Source organism: Rhipicephalus microplus, chromosome X (genome assembly GCF_043290135.1).
Source record: "Rhipicephalus microplus isolate Deutch F79 chromosome X, USDA_Rmic, whole genome shotgun sequence".
In the NCBI taxonomy this organism is placed as follows: Eukaryota; Metazoa; Arthropoda; class Arachnida; order Ixodida; family Ixodidae; genus Rhipicephalus; species Rhipicephalus microplus.
This window is the reverse complement of record NC_134710.1, coordinates 103,847,389-103,868,429: the sequence shown is the minus strand read 5'-3', so window position 1 is coordinate 103,868,429 and position 21,041 is coordinate 103,847,389. Positions and strand designations below refer to the sequence as shown.

The 21,041-nt window shown below is 43.4% G+C and overlaps 1 protein-coding gene across 1 annotated transcript; it reads right to left on the bottom strand.

Annotated features, from left to right (window-relative positions):
* Nucleotides 1–864: 864 nt before the first annotated feature.
* Nucleotides 865–20,786, bottom strand: LOC119175455 (ranBP-type and C3HC4-type zinc finger-containing protein 1). The gene is made up of 5 exons (XM_037426402.2): nt 20,676–20,786; nt 17,002–17,241; nt 15,627–15,784; nt 11,698–11,809; nt 865–4,797 (listed from the first exon to the last, which is right to left on the bottom strand). Exons 1-5 carry the CDS (start codon nt 20,739–20,741, stop codon nt 4,447–4,449), a joined length of 927 nt encoding a protein of 308 aa, XP_037282299.2. The 5' UTR covers nt 20,742–20,786; the 3' UTR covers nt 865–4,446.
* Nucleotides 20,787–21,041: the final 255 nt, after the last annotated feature.

Sequence of the window (21,041 nt, the reverse complement as noted above, 5' to 3'; positions counted from 1 at the left end):
ACCGTTTTTATCTAGACCTATTTCTAACTAGTACATTTGCAAGCTAATGTCACTTATATTACCTTTCTTTATTTCTATACCTATCAATAACAGGTACGTTTGCGAGCTAATGTCATTTATAGTACACTCTCAAATACAGTTTTTAGCCGGTGTTCGTGTGGAACACAGGTTGCTGAGTTCTTTCATGACATTGTTGTACTTTGCCTCAGCAGGCACAAGTTTACAGGATGAAACTTATCTTTGTTTGGGGGAGTGGAGGGGGCGAGGTTGGGGCGATTTTGTCACAGACTTCTAGTGAATTCACAAAAAAACCCATGTTGAACAGGATGTGCATGTATGAATGAAGAGCTTACTGTCATGTCGAGCCCAATCTAAATTTCTTAACAATCGTGGTTCTCCGGAGGCAACGTCTTGTGTACCGTATTGGGCTGTATCCAATCTCTTACTATGTCTCCCTCCAATAAAACATTCTCCACTTCCATGCAGTTTCAAACTGCTCGCTGATAAATGTGACTGCGGTATGTACAGCAACACTTCCTGTATCACCTTTACCGGTCAGCGTGGCAAAAAAGTCTCGGCACGCTGATTGGTTGCCGTTTCTCATAGCTAATGATTTTTTTCTAAAACTGAAATTTCTTGAACTGTCCAAAATTTAGACTAATCACACTGTCCGGTTAAAACGTAATCACGCAACTATCAAACAATTCGTTAAACTAATTAAAATAACACGTATAAACCCATTGAACAGCACTTCAAGGCTGGTTTCACTGCAAAACCAACCCTCACTAGCCCTGACGTCCCTGACTTGATGCTGCCGATCACTCATTAGTACTGTTCAAAAGCAACCTCGAGCACACTCATGCGAGCATTGTGAAAACTTCTTTATTTATTTATTCCACCAAAAAAATCTGCGCATCTGCAATCTGGGACCCCCAGCCACTCACATCACTCGTATTATAAGATGATTACTAAATCGGGCTGTAAGTTTTGCAAATGCTTCCGAACATAAAATCACTTATTGAAACACATGCTGAATGGCCTAAACTATCGCATTTTTATGGTATATATATTGTTCGCCTTCCACTCCGTCACAATCTGTATCATTATCCAATCTAGCATGAGGATTTTGATTTCTTCCAGAAATTAACTATCCTGTTCCCACGCCATTATCACCCTCATATCACCAAACACACAAGATATTTGTACAAACATTTCATCTTGCATGCAAAATTTTCCCCGCAGCTCTCACTCTGGATGGAATCATGAAATGGAATCTGCTGCTACAATTTGACACTCAGCCTTACATATACACGATAACCAAAACGATTACAGGCTTTCAATATACACTAATAAACGTGCGGCGATTTGTCTCGAAGTTTTGTTCAACGTAATGTGTGTTTTAGGTTAGGAATGCTACAATGCTGCGTTGGTTGTGCATCGGCGTCACGTTTACCAATTCTTTCAGTTATCGCATTGGTATGGCTGACTCCTCCAACTGTGATAACTGTCATTGCGTAGAAACTCTCGACCATGTTCTGTGCCATTGTGCAGACTTTTAAGAAGATCGCCGGACTTTCCAGTGTGCCTTAAGGAGACTGGATTGGGCCCTTTACTATAGAGAAGGTTTTGGGTGCGTGGCCTTCAAGTACATCAGCCTACAAAGCCACACGAGCCCTTTTACAATTCCCGAGAACAACATCACTGTGCGAACTCCTGTGAAACCCGCACTGAGTGTGCGGTGTGTGTGTTATGTACAATTTGTATCTCCTCCTCCTCTTTCTCACCTCTACTGCTTCATTCCTCTCTCCTCCCGTGCAAGGTAGCACACTAGACTTAACAACCCTACCTTTCTGATATCATTTCTCTCTCTAGGTTACTGAATTGTTAAGAATTTTCTTCCACACCGTTTGACGTTTCATGCTATAGGGCACATTTGCTTTGACTACTGAAGTCTGTTTGTCCCAACATATAAAGTCACAATTTTTAATATTTAACATGTTCGTTTAGTGCCCTTCTTTAGTTGTCATTTTCACTTGTATATATTAACCGGCACTTTTTTTCTCAAATGTACATCGCTATCCCGCTGCATTGCTTGTTGGGTGAAGGGACACTAAAGAGTAACAAACACTTGGTTTAGATTGACAAACTGCGCTCTGATAACTGTAATGCCATATGTACCACAGTCAAAAATTGACTATTAGCGGATAAAATTAAGCTGGAAGTATCATTTTTGAATTTCGCGCGAAAACTTCGCGCATGATGTAAGAAACTCTAAAATGCATTTTTCTTATTTTAGCAACATTGGTGCTATGAAGTTTTCTGAAATTTATTATGCTAGGTCTATGACACCTGCAGATAACTGTGTACTTCATTTTCATTGATTGAAAGCTACGTAGGTACCAGCAGAAACATTCAAAATTTATGGTGTCATGGTGCGGGAATCTCAAAGTGGCGTCTCTACCTACATTTTTTAGCGCGTTTTCTTGCTTACCAAGCGTCATGTCGCGCTAAATGTCGTGTTTTCGGGATTGTGAAATTGAACTTTACTTATACGCAAAAATCGCTTTGCTATTTAGTAATTTTAAGTTGCAAATGACTCATGAAACCTCATCAGTATTAGGTTTCTATGTATTCTAATAAATGACAGTTGTTCAGGCTTATAAGCGGTAACGATTATATAGACCCACCAGGCATGTACTTTGCATAAAGTGCCAGGTCGACAACATCAGCCCAGTCATTGTATGTTTTATGTGAGAGTGAATATTCGCATGCAAAGGCCGCCGACGTTTTCGGTTCAAACCGGTATAGGAAACGCAACGTCCGCCCTCCATCGTGCGAAAAGCCCACGGCGGGTTCCTTAGAAAAAAGGTGGAAGCTGCGCAGTGCGGACAGTTGAAGTGAGGGAAAGTTGAGCTACACAGGATGGACAGTTCAATCAAAGGCTGAATGCTGACATGCTCACCCTATTTTAACAGAGATTAGCAGAAAAAGAAACCGAGGCCTCTAAACAAATGCACAAGATGAGCAAAGTGGAAGAAAATTGAACTCTTCCGAGAAGGAAAAAAAGACGAGAGACAACCGAATGAAAACGTAAGACAAGAGGAACAGAATGATAACACAAGAACAGTAAATAGAAATCTGCACTACGAAAAAGTAAATGCAGACCCGGAACAGATCTTGGAATTTATACGAGTCAAATTATTCGTATAAGACCCTAATTATATGCTGTGGCCACATAGCTCATGCTTAAGCGCGGGGCAACTAAAAAAGACCCGGAAATGACGCGACACACGTGATCCAAGTCACTTTGGCATACATTAACTTCGAGATGAAGCTACTTGTGATACCACCTACGTGATCAGCCCAGTTTACCTGAGACTCTATGTCCAGCGTTGGTTCATCGTACCCCGCCCCGCCGCGGTGGTCTAGTGGCTAAGGTACTCGGCTGCTGACCCGCAGGGCGCGGGTTCGAATCCTGGCTGCGGCGGCTGCATTTCCGATGGAGGCGGAAATGTTGTAGGCCCGTGTGCTCAGATTTGGGTGCACGTTAAAGAACCCCAGGTGGTCTAAATTTCCGGAGCCCTCCACTGCGGCGTCTCTCATAATCATATAGTGGTTTTGGGACGTTAAACCCCACATATCAATCAATCATCATCGTACCCGTAAAAAAACTGACGAAGTCCGACTGGCCAAAACGCTGGAAACAAGGCACAAAAAGATATTCAACAGATATGGCCTTGTCGGACATGATATCTTGTGATGGCAGGCGCTATAAAAGCTCCAACATCTATACATTATAAAAGGAAGGCATAGAAAGAAACCCTGACATTCATGAGTTATCCGTTCGAAGGCCTATTACTGCTGTAAGACTCTTCGATTGCCGCTTGTTTTTCCAGGCCAAAGTATTGCAGAGAACAGACGGGAAAACAAGTCTGTCTATACACAAGTAACCCCTGTCCTGCGTATTTGATAATAGGAAGGACATCACTCCCCTTCCCCCATCAACCCTATCTGTAGCTCATACAGTTTGTATGTGAGTTACAGATAATAATTAATCTACTATAGAGCCGCGCTATAAAGTCACGTCGGAACAAGGCAAGCCAATAAGGTAAGTGTCCGAAATGTGTTAACGTTCTGCGTATTGGCTCTAAGCGGTGGAGTTGAACAAAATGATGAATATTGGACGTTATGTTTACTAGCAGCGTTTCTGTGTCTTTTCTGCGCCTGCTATTAATACGCATCTTTCTAGCTCGGAGTTATACGGGAGGCGTTATTGCTCGCTGCACAGCATCGCAGGAGAATACGCATGTACGTACTCTGTGAAGATGACAGTAAGTCCATTAAGCTGTTTAATTTAGTTGGAAAGCAACAGGAAAATGGACGACGTACTGGAGTGCGCTCGGTGTAAGTGCGAGCGTAGCGCGGAAACTCCGCGCGTACTGACTGTTACGGAAAAATACACTTTGCTATCAGGTATACGATGCACGCCATGTAAGCAACGTGCAGCATGAAAGCCATGAGATTGTCCATGTCGTTTTCACATCGCACTGGAACCAGTTGCTTCATGCTGGCTTGCCAAGCTTGATACTCGGCGCATGTCATGCCCAGGTGAATGGCATCGCACTTGACACAGTTCTTGGTGCCGCAAACCTTGCACTCAACTTCCGGCACGCTCGCTTCTATGAAGCACCACCAGGGGCACTCAGCAGTTTTGCAGTGAAAGAAGTTCTTTGCTGACACCTTGACTTCCAGCAAGCCCTTCTGCAGATAGTCTTCGTACTCCTCTTTGGTCAGCAGCTGTGAATGAAAGCAAGAGGAGGAGAGCAAAAAATATTCGTGTATAAAGCTATATTCCATATCTATTTCAAACGAATGGCCAACAAACAAACAACTCATCAGGTATTCACAAACATCCTTCACGCTAGAAAGGTTGGAAGAAAAAAAAAAGCTCAACCATTCCTGATGCTATAGGTCTTAGCAGCGGACGAGAGCGCCCAGTAAGGAGAGCCCTATGTAATCAGGAAATTAGTTTATCTCTTGTTAGCATGAGAATGACGTTTTTAGATGTACGCACGCCAAACCAGATATTTCGGATTTGGGCACATTATCTTTTTCAAACGGAAAGCTTATGTTTCACAATTTTTGAAAGAGTTACCAAAGAGCTTAAACGTGCGATATACGGGTTGTCCCAACTAACGTTAGCCAAAGTTGAAGAATTCACTAGAACTTAGAGGCTGTGGTGTAAATAGCCGAACACTATGTGACATTTTTTTTGTTTGAGTAAAAAAAAACATTTGAACTAGCAACTGTTAACTTAGACGCCCTGTACCATTGACTCGCGGGCATTTGTTAGCCGAACTCAAGGTTCAGCTTAAGAAAAAAAAAGAAAAGAAAAAGGGCTCAAAATATGTCGCCCCTTTATACAAATAATTCTTAGTTACGGGAAAATGTAGGTGACACCCCTGAAGAGTAGCAAATTGAACTTTTGCGCAATAAAGAATGAAACTTTATCCACTATGGCCAGCATGAATGCTACTATTGTCCCTGTGGCAACGACCATCAATTCATGGGAATCAGGGGCTATAACATGCGCACAATCGTGAAACATTCGCGTGTGCAAGGTTGTTTAGGTTTTGTTGTGACCCAGACATTACCCTCAACGTAATAATGCTTTTGCCTGTATTTTATTGGTTGAAGCAATCAATACATTAAGTGTACGATGCGGAGTTGTGCGTATACACACCACAAAATATGTTCTTATAAGCGGCAGTACAAGCTGTAACAGTGTCTTGCGTTTGTAAATTATTCCGGTGACAAATTAACTAGTCTGAGCCTATTTATTTTCAATTCAAGTTCATTTGCGAATAAATAAACCAGGGGGTGTTACACAAAATAACATTTACTAACAATGCTCTATACAAGAAGCCAGCAACATAACTGAAGCTATACTCGACCAGCTCCTACAAGTTTGGTAATTACTAACCCTACTTACGGTTATTGTACAACTCGCTAGCCCCTCAGAAGTTACAAGCCTTATCGAGAAAAGCTGTTATTATATTACCGCTGGAAATTTTAGAATGGTGGAGAAATGTACTGACGGCAGGTTTCGATCATTAAAAGGGAGAATGTACATTAGGACGAAAACCTCAGATGCCTCATCAAACACAAAAATTGACCCTCACCGTTGGCGTCAGGCCGAGTGATGCATAAAATCACAACGTGATGACCCCACCAGAAGATGTGATCATGACGTCACCAATTATCAAAATTTGGAACGTTGTCATGATGTCACTGTGACGTCACACAAAGTAACGTCAAGGGGTGGCGTCACCCCAATTCATCATCACTTGGACAAAGGTGAGTCGGTCACGCGAGCAGTGCAAAACAAGGTGAGGTGCGCAAAACTAGGAATGCCTACTTTCCTGAATGCAATGAAATAACCATGTTACGTGCAGACAGCTTTCGAAGTCGGCAGCGGGAGGATCAATACGTCAACTGAGAAGGAAATTGCGATGGCCTTCGAGACGTCTAAGGTGAAATGATAAGAGACCCGATCAGTTTTCTTTATCTTACGAGTAAAAAAGTGAACAACCAGAGTAACTCACTTCCCGTATCTTCTAAAGAAATACGTTGGTGTCTGTGCTCAGTGAGCTCCCACGTATTTAAATATGGCAGACCATCGTTTACCAAAACGCTGCCAACATGCATTCACACAGAGACTGCAAAGGCGTGCTTACGACGATAAAATTTTGTGCACAAAGCGTTTGTGTTGATTGCATTGATGTTTCATTTAGCGTAAAATGTTCTGTATGAAGGAAGTGACTCTTGTAAACACACGCACGCACACACAGGAAGGCTTATTCCTTTAGAACCTTTACAGCTCGAAGTTTCTCATGAATCAGCTGATACTGTTTGAAACAACTGGTAAAAATCGGGAAGGAGATGGCAAAGCAAACGATCAGATCAACGCCGTGAGCCGTTGGGGCCTTCTTCGATCCGCTTGAGAATATTATCGAATCATCTAAACAAGAAATGCAATAAGTGTATGCTTTAGCGTGCATTCCTCACATTGTACTTTCTTCTTCATCCTATCTTTGGGACAATGTGTAATATCTGTAGGCAGACGATTACGGTCAGATATAATTAAAGCTAGAGAATCCACTATTACCATTGTCATCGCCATCACTGTTGTGTTGGTTGTGCTGTTGTTTCGATCATGTTTCTTAACATAATCACTTGCGGCAAAATGTATCGTTTCAGCATGTCAGCTGAAACGTGTGGAAAATGGTGTGGTGTGCAGAAATGAATTTACAGTATTAAAAAGTCAGTGTTAAGTTTTCTGCTGATGGTCTTAGTATAGCTCCAATCTATTAGGTAAGTACTGCCACAATTTTTTTCAAAGCGCACGGTACTCACAGCATGATATCATGCTGTGCTTAATGCCATATGGCATTAATTTCGCACTACGGACGCCTAACCGAAAGTTTATACTCAATGATGTAATTTGTAACTCTGTGTAATCCAGGAACTGCGTTTCATCGTGCAAGTAACTTTGATCTCTTAGGTTAATCCACTCGAACGGGCCGAATAGAGCTATATGTCGCATATACTTTTTAATATTCCGCGTCGAAGAAAACGAAAGCTTAGCTGTACGTGTATTCGTGCTGTGAGACACCACTATGACAACAATGAAATTATTCGGGGCAAATTATCACAAACGTGGTTGAAATATGGGAAACCACTTCGAGAAATGATCCACCAAACCGGAAAATATTAGATACTGCTTCCAAAATGCGCTCGAGCCATTCTGTTTCATAATCGCAAGGCAAGAGCTACGTGTTGTGCACTGTTGGCAATACACGTCTAAAGGAACTAAAAAAACAGTGTGAGAATACATTTTTTATAACTAAACGGGCAAGATCCGTTTAAACATGACGCATGATGTGCCACGATGCACGCATGAACAACTGCGGCTTCAGCCGATTTTGAAAACGCTTCATTCGCGAAGATTGCAGGCTCGTGTCGCCATCTCACGCCTAAAAGAGCAACGATCATTTTCTTGTAGCCTGCACGGGTCTTCTCATCCAGCCGCGTGCTTGCCCGAGAATCATTTTTCAGCGCTGTTAGCGGACTCTATCTCAGGTTGAGAAAGAGCACGTAAATTAGAAGAGGGAGGGGGGGGGGGGGGTGCTGCCCTTTTTCCTGGGATGTCAATCGGATTTCCCCCTCTTTATGCCATACTCCAAAGAAAAACGGCGACTCTTTCAGCGCAAAGGTGATAAAATACGTTTTGCAAGCCTAAACCACGCATTGTGAAGCAGGAACAGCGTGAATTCTACACGGGGACTCACAAAAGAAAAAACACAGACAAGCGCTGGCTTTCAACTAAACTTTTATTGAACACGAAAGGAAAATATGTGTGGAAAAAAATGTAAAAACATTAAAGTATGACAAGATTTGATGGGAGCATCATACGTGCTCTTCCAAATAAAAATAAAAAATAATAATTGACAAACCGACAGATGCCATACCATAGTGATGCTTAATAAACCTTCTTGTGCAATAGGTGACCAGTAAAAGAGTGAGGGATTGTGGGATACACCGTCTGCTACCGGCTTCCAGTTCGAGAAGAGATAGATGACGGCAAACCGCTTCGCCGCAAGCCTCAGATTATCCGGGATTCGCACGTTTGTTCGCACGTTTATCTTCGTCCTGATAAACCATGGTCGGTTGTTCAGCCGTTGGCTGCTCAAACTCAAGCGCGCAAGGCAAACGCAGGTATCAATTATGATGTAATGAAGACAAAAACGATTGATTGATTGATATGTGGGGTTTAACGTCCCAAAACCACCATATGATTATGAGAGACGCCGTAGTAGAGGGCTCCGGAAATTTCGACCACCTGGGGTTCTTTAACGTGCGCCCAAATCTGAGCACACGGGGCTACAACATTTCGAGGTGACAAAAACGAGGTGGGCCGTGACTGTAAAGAGAAGCACATCGACAGGTAGCCTTTGAGTACGGAACTTTGAAGCCAGAGTGTGCGAAAACCATTTTATCACAAGTACCTGTGTATTCCACACTAAAAAAATTGCTTACGCATAAATTTGCTGCGAATATTATATTGATAAACCAATTGTCGCGCAGGCGTGCCTAGCAAATATATTATGGGAACGAGTGGGCGAAATCTACCTGCCATACAAGATTAGCGCCGGCTATTGCACCCATATACATGACAAAAAACGCGAAAGCTTCACTCAAGAGTAAGTTTACACGAAGCGCTGGACGGGTTCATTTGCGTTTATTTTGGTCAAACTGTGCGCCAGGACGGCACCCAAAGGAAGAAGTGCGTTAAACAAGCGCAGGTTTTTGATTATTCGGCGCCGTTTATGCCTGACTGTATTGTTTATGTGCCGCCGTGCCGTGCAGCTTGACCAAGATCCGCGTTCAAATAAGCATCTGGCTTCGCCTAAGAAACGCATGTTATAGCGTGCTGAAGGCTAGAAAAAAATATCTCAACGCGCTCAATAAGTGTTGCGCTTCATGCCGTTCGACTGACGATGTCGGCCGAAGCAGCGATCCCGAAATGAACTCTTAGCACACTGCAGTCATTTCCATCCCCTGAGATCTTTAAAATGTTGACTTTTTATCTGCAGTACCGTATCATACAAGGAAAACTGTTTTATCTGCTAGCTGATCTGCTAGCCTAACTTGCCCCGCCGTGGTGGTCTAGTGGCTAAGGTACTCGGCTGCTGGCCCGCAGGTCGCGGGATCAAATCCCGGCTGCGGCGGCTGCATTTCCGATGGAGGCGGAAATGTTGTAGGCCCGTGTGCTCAGATTTGGGTGCACGTTGAAGAACCCCAGGTGGTCTAAATTTCCGGAGCCCTCCACTACGGCGTCTCTCATAATCATATAGTGGTTTTGGGACGTTAAACCACACATATCAATAAATCATCAATGCTAGCCTAACTTACAGCACCCCCAAGCAGCATAAAAACATTGCACTTCATTTAGTGCGACAAAAAAGTTTCCGGACCATTCATGGCTTTTGTAGCTTGTCATCGTCACAGTCACGGTTGGCAAAAAAAAAAAAAAAACTTCTAAAGCACTGACAATGCACGGCCAGGTGTTTTTTTTTTTTTTTTCAATGGAGCAGTACAGAAATGCGCGCGTGCCGTTGCTGACCCGCGTGGTGCGTCGAACCGGAAGCCGTCGTATCCCACGGTTCCCTGCGATTTCCCATTTTACCAGTCACCTATTTTGGCGGCTGTAGCGGTTTCTAAAGTGCGCTGGTCTTGATATCTGCTCCTGACTGTGGTTCCTTCGAACGGAGCACTGCATGCGTCCGCAGCAACGGTGATGAATAACTAAAAAACCTTTAGCATTGCGCACATTATTGTTGTGCTCAAGAAGGTGGTCATTTAGACGCATTTCCGTCTGGCCTACATAGCATTTCCTGCATGAAAGTGGAAGTAGAGCACAACAATAATGTTCACAATGATAAAGAAGGTTTTTTAGCTGTTTATTGCTGTTCCTGCAGATGTACCCTACTGTTCGAAAAAAAAACAATATCATCGACAGACATCAGGACCAGCGCAGGCGCGAAAATTATTGAAGCCGCCCATACTGCACAAGAAGGTTCATCAAACATCAGCATGGCATTTGTTTGTTTCGCGACAAAAGAGTGATTTTTTTTTTGAAGAGCCCGTGTGATCATCCAATGAAATCTTGTCAAGCTTTAATTACTTTAAGTTTTTTTTTTCTATCTATTTCCCTTTTCGCGTTGAAAAAAGTTCCATTGAAAGTCGGCGCTCAATTCTGTGTATTGTTTATTTTCGTGTGTTGATTTTTTGTGTTTATTTTTCGGGTGCTGTTGAGGGCCTCACAAACAAAAGCTATTCGAAAACGATAAGTGAACCAACTGCCATATTAATAAAACTTATAACGGCAAACGAATAGAGAAGGGAGAACTGAACCTGAGAGCCTCTTCGTAGCCGCTACGTGCTCGGTTGAAAAGAGTATACCCCTGTGGAAATGCGTGGAGAACCATATGCAGCGGACAATGCTTCCCTTAGCAAGAAATATAGATGTGTTCGAAAACGAGACATTGATGACTTCCGCTCAAGCGTAGTGGCCCTGTGGAAGTCACCCCTTTGGAGCTGCTGTTTCGACAAATGATGCGTGTCTTCTTGAGAAAACGGGTAATGTGAAACACCTGCATTTCCCTTATCATTCGTCACTGCAGTCTTATAAAGGATAGAGCTATTAAGTTCAATGCTTTTCTTACGCACTTGAGTTATCGAGCGTAATAACTCTTCAATATTCTTGATTGTTTGCGTGACGGGGTTACAACAAAATGTATTTCTACACGTAGTTTCAAGAAGTGTACTCACCATAAAACCAGCACCCGAAAAAGAACATCAAGTATCAATGCAATAGTGCCATTTATGCACGTTATCATGGCGTAGCTGTTCACGCCTGCATGCACAATTTACCACCTCGATTTATTTAGGGCAAAGAAAGCCTTAAGTGACAGAGGGAAAGACAAACGGACAGACAATCCCTGGGCGATTTAAAAGTTGAATCGCCCAGTTCGAAATGATAGGAAATCAATATACTTATAAATGTCGGCTTTCTCAATCTGAATGCCTCTAAACACCCATCAAATGTAGGCGGTAAATTTGTCGAAGACGTACCGCTCGGACTTCAGTGTCTTCAATATCGATGTCGCAAGTAACATTGTTTTCAGAATACGGGCACTTCACCGCCACAGTTCCAGACCGTTCTATGGCTTGAACCACGCAGGATCTACGGGAACAAAAATAAATTTAGATTTCAAGGAGACACAATGTAGGTCACTGTCTGCGCTAGTTTCTGATCGGCATATTGAAGGATCCATTCGGCCGCAGGTCGCGGGATCCAATCCCGGCTGCGGCGGCTGCGTTTCCGATGGAGGCGGAAACGTTGTAGGCCCGTGTGCTCAGATTTGGGCGCACGTTAAAGAACCCCAGGTGGTCAAAATTTCCGGAGCCCTCCAATACGGCGTCTCTGATAATCATATTGTGGTTTTGGGACATTAAACCCCACATATAAATCAAGGATCCATTCGGTTCCGCTCACGTTTAAACATTTTGTGCGAACAGGTGGGCATGGCAAATTGCTGGGCAGCTCAATTTCTCTCTCTACACGTTGCCGATTTCAACTGGTACAAGTAGTATCTTCGAGGGAAACCGTAAGCGACGCAAGCATTTTCTTTACCTTTTCTTTGTCTTTCATTTGGGACTCAACAGCGTCACATGCTATGACGCATCAGACAAAACGTATAACTTTGTTCTGCTGTGAACTTCAACAACATTGTTCAGGCGATAAGATGTGCATGTGCGCATTGTAACTACGAGGTTCGAAGACTGTCCACCTAAGTAACAACAACGACGATGACAACGACGACAAAAAGAACAAAACTAACAAGAACAAAAAAAATGGTTATAGTACGCCTAGCTTATGATCACCCTTAGAAACAACGACATTTTTGAGCTTGAAACGGATTATACGTGTGACAAGCATGCAGAATGAATACGTCACTTCTTGTGTTATATATTTAAAAAATCATGCTGTTGAAATCGCCCATGCTGTAGGTTTACCTGTCCCATACAAAATTGTTCCAATGACAGGACCACTGGCCTATTTAAGAAAGCTTTTCGTACGTAGGCCGAAAGTGACCTTTCCGGTTGACCGGCCACACCCACTGCTATAATCACGATACCATCAGTATAGCATGACAAAAAGAAGGAATTTATTTTTCCAAACAAATCCAGTGTAATGATGTTTTTTAATACGTTACGAAATTTCTCAGCAGTACAGGGCAGATAAGGGCAGCATGGTAACGCTGCTCCGAGGCACAGCCTCACTCTGTCAACGAGTCGTACCCGTTTATTTACTTATAAAATTGACATATTGGGGGCGTTTATCAAACACTTCCTCATCATCTGTGCATGATCATCATCGAATGAGGTTTTTCGTCACCATCACTGTGAGAGTCATCTTGAGATTGTTTTGTGTCTGAATGTGATTTGCTCACCACGTCTCCAGGCCGTATTAAAATCGCATTGACTGCTACGTCAATATTCGATGACATTCAAGGAACAGAACAATCTCAAGATGAGTCCCACAACTGATGATGACGAAGAACATCACGAGATCATGTTTACGTACAAATGATGAAGTGTATGCGAAAGACCCACAATTATAACAAGTAGACCCTATGAAAAAAGACAAGAAACATGTGCGACTGAGTGGTGGAGCAAGGCTGTGTCATGGAGCAGCCTTGATAAATGACCACAATATGCGTTTCGTGATGCAGTCACATCAGTGTTATACTGTAAATACACTGAAAGACCCTAGATGGACTCAGATGTCTTCAATCGAGCCCCTTTTCCTACCCACCCTTCATTGCAGTGGAGCTGCTATATTTCCAAGCAAACGCTGAAATACTATCTAAACAAACACGACGATACCTCGGATGACCTCTCTCAAGGAAGGCCTCAATAACCCACTTACGACATACGAAGACCTAATCCATGATCCAAAACACTGCTTTAAAAATATCTTCATATGAGACATAAAAGTTATGTCGTGACAGAATGCTATTCGCAATATTCATAGACTGTCGCACCGCCCAACGGAATTCAGGAGCGTCCTCTCGAGGATGATCAGTAGGCAGACGCTCCAAATGCTCCCTTGTTCGGCGGTACTATAGCCTCAGTGTTAACGTGTTCGCAAGAAACTAACAAGAACCACTTTGTCTGTTTCGTGCATAAGTGAATATACCAGAACGTCCGTGACCCGATGAATCTGATTCGTTCTAGCGAGACGTGAAGTTTTCGTGAAAATACGTGGCAACTCGCACTTTCGATTATAGCCCGCAGAGTACACATATCAGCATTGCGAGAATTTCCGCAGCCCCATTGAATAGTTAAATGTTATCATCTGACCATTGCTCTTTAAACTCGCCTTGTTTACGTGCGTATAGCATTCGTCAGTGCTTTTCTAGAGCATGAATCCCATAACATTCATTGTGCGCGGAAAGTAGCACAGGCTCGTGATTTGCTCTTCTAAACCTTAGCAAATGCTCCGCCGCTTAATTTTTGCGTTTGTTGATAGATGACAGCACACTGCAAGCGTTGCTTTTCTTGCCGCGTTGTATAGGTGTTCTCTGGCGAAATGTTCTCCACCCCCCCCCCCCCCCCCCCGATAAACGAGGTGAGTGACGCCGTGTTGTGTTGTGCGCGGTGAATGGCGCGTTGTTGGTGCTATCGCAGTCGTCAGATTACTTTCAGCGGTGATGTTCGAAGCAAACGTCTTGATGTGGAGGATTTCGCGCTGGACGCAGACGGTTGTCAACGCGCCGAGAATGACAGTGACGATGAATGATCAGCTGCCAGCTCACGAGCAGCGAGTTGCACTTCACGTCCCGTCGAGCGTTACTGTTCTTTTTTCACGCTCATAAGTGACTTCGATTGCATTTATTGTATAATATCCTTCAGCAAGCTCGAAATAAAAGCACACTTCTTTTTGTGCATTGCATGTAGCCCAATTACAGTGGATATTACAAAGCACCGAATACCGCCAACGTGCTCGAGCTCGACCAGCGAAGCAAAATGGTTAGAACAATGAAATATGCAGTTACGACTACAGTTCACGCTAAGTTCTCCTGCACTTCACCGGTGCCGTCCGAGAGACGTTGTTGTTCAACGAAGTTTCACAATTTAGACGTTGCGAAAAGCCTACACGTGTATTCGTTTCGATGTCCTTGTTTTGATCGCCCTGATGGAGCATGCAACATCCGAGTGCAGGGAATTGCGCACTGTTAGTCTGATCATGGTTGTGACCCAAGCGCTCCTTCATGGGAAGTTAAATGCTTGTGCTCCGTTAAATAAGCAGCTACATGATGCTTACAGCTCAAATAATGACGACGGCGTAGTATGATTGGAAACGATCGCCACGTTAAGCATTCGGTCCTGTGCAGCCGCGACGGCGCGCAACTCGCTAGTGCCCCATGGAAATCCGTCAGGCAGGCTCGGCACAAATTGTCTCGGAGGGCCGTTCAGTGCATACGTGAAATCTAGTTCGTGCGGTTTTCTGTAGCACGCACAGAATTACACAAAGCATCGTTGATGCAAGGTCGATCAGCTGACACCACCACTCTTCGGACTGCGGCAAGATATGAGCTAGCGAACATTCAATAGTTCTTGTTTGGCAAAGTACTTAAGTCCGATATACATTCAATTGACGATCAAGAGTTCATCCGGTGAAAGCAGCGCGGGTAGTACGCCCGTGCGTCTTATCTTTTCTTATGCGAGTTCACGGGTTGGTTATCCTCCATAGTACCATCTTAGATTGCACGGCGCACCACCTACAGACCATGGGCATTGCGAATAGCATTCTTTCACGACATAGCTTGGACTGTCACGCTGAGCAAATTCCAACGTGCATCAAAACTGACAAATAAATTCAGTGCTCGAAATATGTTTTGGGAGAGGAACTTTTTGCACTAATAAAGGCTGAGTAGATTGGCACTATCTTTAGTGAGAGAAGTCATAAAGCGAGGAGCATGATGCAGACTTACCTACACACTGAATGGTGGCAACTTTTCAGGCAAACTCCATCTCCCGTGGCAACATCAGACTTGCAAACTGGGCATGTGAACGGTGCTGAATTTACGACGATGTCTTTGGTGTACAACTCCACCTGTTCTTGAAGCCGCTTCTTTTTTTCCTTTGAATCCTGTTCAGAAGACCCATAGCGCAAAGTTAGGATAACAAATAGAAAGGCAGGGCAGAACGGAGGATGTCACATCCTGAGAAAACACAGCAGATTGACTGAAATTTTAAAACAGCTTAGTAGGTACGATAATAATGAGAACTAACTGACAATGATGCCAAAGAAAGTATAGGGAAGTATAAAAAAGTTGCTTTCCCTGTACCAACAAACAAAAACTAGCCCTTATTTCCCCTTCTTTCATTTATTATGTATGTTGTTATGTAGGTCTACAAATTCATGTACGATTAAGTGCAAAGATTTTCTTTTGCCATGTGAAGTATAATCACTTTACTAAACATCTCAATTTTTGACCAATAGCCAGTTGCCATTGCTGCAAGTATCAGCCTTTTCTCGGTTCGTTCTAGACTGCTGAGAAAGATATGGCTGTCAAGACTGACTGCAGCTGTCGCTTGTGGGGCATAAATACATATTGAAGAGAAAGTGAGCTGGTTTACTTTTTTTGCAACAATTCACTCAGTAGCCACTTTTTAAAGCACCGAACAGCGGAACATGACTCAACTGTTTACCGTGCTTTGTTTTTTCAGTCAATAGGCACGCTGCCCAAATATACCACGCATGGGCGCTAGTGAGGTCTGCTAGCTATCTTACCCAAGTCCAACCGCGCATAACGCACGCAAAAAAACCGAAGGCCGCCCCGTGGCCCAGAATGTCCGTAAGATGTTATGATTCTCGGTAGCCTCCGTACCTTACCTTCCCCCTATATATATATATATATATATATATATATATATATATATATATATATATATATATATATATATATATATATATATATATATATATATATATATATATATATATATATATATATATATATATATATGAGGTAAGCTACGGAGGCTACCCAACATTCATTGATACATCTGGCTTTGTACCCTACACTACGGGGCGGAGGGGAAAAAGGATCGGTAGAAGAGGGGAGAGAAGTATTTTAGGAGGATTTGTCCTAGTGTTATAACAGATAAAAAAAGTCAAATAATAATAATTCTGTATCGCTTAGTCGCACAGGAGGTGCGGCACTGACCTTGTCGTTATGCGGACACTCTGTGAACACATACCAAACAAGGTCAGTGATGGAAACAAAGTAAAAGTCGGACAAACACTTTTTTTTCTTCTGACTGGACATACATGACACGCCCTGAAGAGCATTGCCCCCTTACCTCCAAAGCACCACTGTCCATAGCCTTGACCACACGCAGGATGTACCGCTCGCACGAGAGGCCCTCGTGAATGGCCCGACAGGCGAGGCAGTTGAGGGCAGAGCACTGTGGGCATCTCACGGGCTCCGTAGCCGGGCCATCCCAGCACCAGCTTCCCGAGCATTTCGATCGCGCGCATCGGTACAACGGAGACACCTTGTCATGACTTAATCTCTTTTCCGCGCTTAGCTCGTTTTGTTTCTGAAATGAATGAAATATAAGGAGACTCTTGTGAATGGTAGCGAGGAGTGTGTCGCTTCCCTCCCGATGCCACAGACGATACATTCTTCCTTGAAAACAAAATGAAACGCAAACAAAATCGTAATTCAAAGCATACAAAGTGTGAGACGTGCATTGCGATAAAAACAAAAAAGGAGAGAAACGAATAAAATTACAGCTGCCACACTTGTTAAGTTTTGCTGTGGTATTATATATAGTGGCTGATGAGTTGCGCTGCAATGTTCTACCCTCGCTCGACCACAGAGGCAGAATTTGCATGGGGAGATACGATAAAGTACCCTTGTACTCAAACGTAGTGCTCGCAAAAAGCACCGGGTGGTAAAAACATATCCGTAAAATCCACATTCCTCATAATATTCGGGTTTTGGCATGCACGTATAAAAACATGAACTCTAGCATAACTTTTTTTTTTCAACTCTTGTGAAATGGTCTTGAGTGAATAAAGTTGGTGATTGTGTTTAGGTGTCAAAAACGCAGTCGTCACCTAATTATACTTTGGTCAGCTACTCTCCTCTTATGCGGACTTCAGTTACCAGCATTATGAGAGCCACTTCTAATATGCAGTGCATATTGCTGCGTACTAGAAGGACGAGCCATGAAAACAGTTGATGTTGTTAGGGCTTTTGTCACGGATAAAATTATATACCTACAAATGCGTGTCTTCTTGTCTAAAAACGCAAAATGCCATATGCAAAGCTCCTCGATATAATTACACTGCTACGCTAGGTATAGTGATGGACACTGCTATGATTGAAGTATGTGAGGGGAATTCACAAAGTACATCATTTATAAGTAATCTACATCAAGGGCTAAATCCAGCAGCATAAATTTGCTGGAAATGTCATTTAGACATAGAGAAATTTCGGTGCAGTAAATTTTTGAGAGTGTAAGTCCTGAAACCTTTCAAACGAAAAAAAAAATTGTACGTTAACAGTGTGAAAACACACCCCAGCCATCAGTTTTACTGAAATTTACAAACTGCTTTTATGAAGGTGGACAGCTTGCTATAGTGCGGGTGGATGTACAGCGTCAAGTCAAACTCGGAGACTATGAGTTTTGCGTTGCTTTGTTTCGTATTTACAAATACGTATTTATGCTTAGTCAGGTCGTAAGAGCAAGCACCACCTAAAACTCGCTTCAGCGGACATGTTACTAGACAAAGAGTAGCTCACCAATGACAAACGGTCACGCTGAGAGTTTAGTTATAACTGAAGTTGCAATTGCGACTGGTAGATAACAGAGTTGCGTATTTGAAAAAAAAAAAGATTATCTCACGCTAGTCTCGAACAAGGCTGGTCATTGCTGCGGCAATTCACTGTAATCCGCTAACCTCCCTGTCCTTCCTCATTTATTCCTCCTCCTCCTCCTCACTGTAATCCGGCTGACTACTATCTTGCATAGGTCGGCGAACTAACTCTTGAGTCGACTCACTAGGACTCACTCAGACTCAGATCAAGCAGTGAGCCTGAGTCCGAGAGAGTCTGGTTGAAAAATATTTTAGTGAGTGTGAGTCCGTGAGGGTCCTGCTCTGAAAATGTTAGTAAGTCTGAGTTCGAGTGAGTCCACAGCGCAGAATATATTTCTTGACAGAGTCTGAGTGAGTGCCACTTATTTTTGCCGATTTATCCTGCAATCTTCGGCATTACTATGAGCCTTGCCTAGATTCATGTTTATACCCACCTCTACTCGCAAGTATTTCAAAGCGGTATCGTTAACACACCATTTCAATATTTATTTATCAGAGGCGAGAATTACGTAAAGAAGTCTCTAGTACTACCCACCACCAACTCTTCCGAGGAAGTACTTGATAAATATATCTTATGTTGTGATCTTTTTCAATAAAGATATCCTTGGTGGTTTGCAACCACTCATAGCTCGTATTCTAAGGAACTATACCAGAAGGTACCAAGAGAAACACCTTGTACGTGAGAGATTGGTGTTATTGAGCATTCACACCATGATAGAAAAAAGCCAATTCTATACTTAAGGACTCATGAATCGACTCACATGTACTCACGGCTCGACCTGAGTCTGAGTGAGTCCGGGTGAGCAATATTTTGGTGAGTTTGAGTCCGAGTGAGTGCAGTTGAAAAGTTTCGTGTGTGTGAGTCAGGGCGAGTCCGGTTTAAAAAAAGTTTGGCAAGTCTCACTCTGAGGGAGTTTATATAGGCATGAGTGTGTCGGAGTGAGCTATATAATTTTCGACGACCTATTCTTCCCTGAGCGACGGCCGCCCATTTGTCTTCTGATAGGGAATATATATTGCTAGAGAAAATATTTGTGAACACGAATCCGAATTATTCCTACCTCTGTATTTGCATCATCTAAAGGTCTCGCTGATACAGCAGCGTTAATGGGGTCTGGTAGTTAGGTTTGCGCAGTAAATATTCAGTATAAGGCGACTTCCGCGCGTTTAAGCCCACATCATTAGTGTCCATGCAAACTTTACGTGGGCAGGGCTACAATGTGGATGTGTCCCACCGATTATTCTATAAGGTTAACCTCGCTGCGTTTTCCTTTTTCTTTTTTCCTATCTTTCTTTACCATATGCAAATTGCATTTAAACGAAACACCGCTTTCTACCGAGAATACGTTGGGAAACAGTACAAGAAAAGCGAAACTTGGCGCTAGACATTTAAAAATTAGATATATAACTCACAATTTAGCTTTTTTTTAATACATCTGTGAAGACCTGAAGCAAAGAAATGAGGAGGTACTAGTCTAGGGAAGACCAACATGGTAAATTGCTTTAAATACTTTGAACAACATGTAAGGGCGATCTATATAAAGTAATTTTAATCAAGAACATCACTCAAAGTCATTTTATATGGCTCCAAGCTCTCAGGATACACATATGTCTGTCAGGCAATAACTTCGTTGAAGTCATGATATTATTGTGTTCCTATGCAAATTATTAGTTGTGTCGTTTCACCAATGTATCCACTGACGCTTCTCGAACTGAGTTCTGGAAGGCTTCATGACAAGATGCTTGGTCTGATATTAGTGGAGAAAATCGCATTGTTTTGACGACCTGGGGCTTTTTGACGTGCACCTATATCTAAGTAGACGGTCAATGTTGCACCCCCTCCCCTCTTTATGGAAATGCAGCAGCTACGGCTACGATAGAAACCACCTCTTGAATATTAGTGGCTCAGTGGCTAAATGCTGTAGCCACTGAGCTGCCACCCCAGGTAACCCATCGGAACTGAACAGAGCTGTTACCGACGCTGTGTTGCGTTCCCGCAGCTTTTACAATTCAAACATACGCATATCGGCAGAGAAAAGACGAAGGTAGAAAACCACGGAGCACAGCAGCGTGCTATCGCTTCGCGAAAACACTCCGATGGAGTTCTTCGACATGCAGGTAAGAGGAACGTCATGCGCTGATGACTCACCTGCGAAACATTCCCGTCCAGGCGAAGGTGCCCGGTGCTTCGTGGGGCGGCTGCGGCGGCGCTCATTGCTGCGTGTGGTTCGCCGGGCTCCGCCAGGCCAGCGTGCGCTTCGCGAACTCGGGCACCGTGCCACGAGCGAGGCGCTGCTTTTGGAGCCTTTCGAAACGGCAGGGCGTACAAATGTGAACGCAGAACTCGCGGTTGGCACGCGGCCGTGATCTATTAGATCCAGCCCACCTGCCCTTGGGAAACCTTTTTTGCCTGCGCCCGGGGTATTTTGTGCGACTCGAATGTATAGAAGTGGCAGTCGGACCCAACTGTGACCCCTAACAGCGGCCACAGTTGGGGGAGTCGATCACACCAATG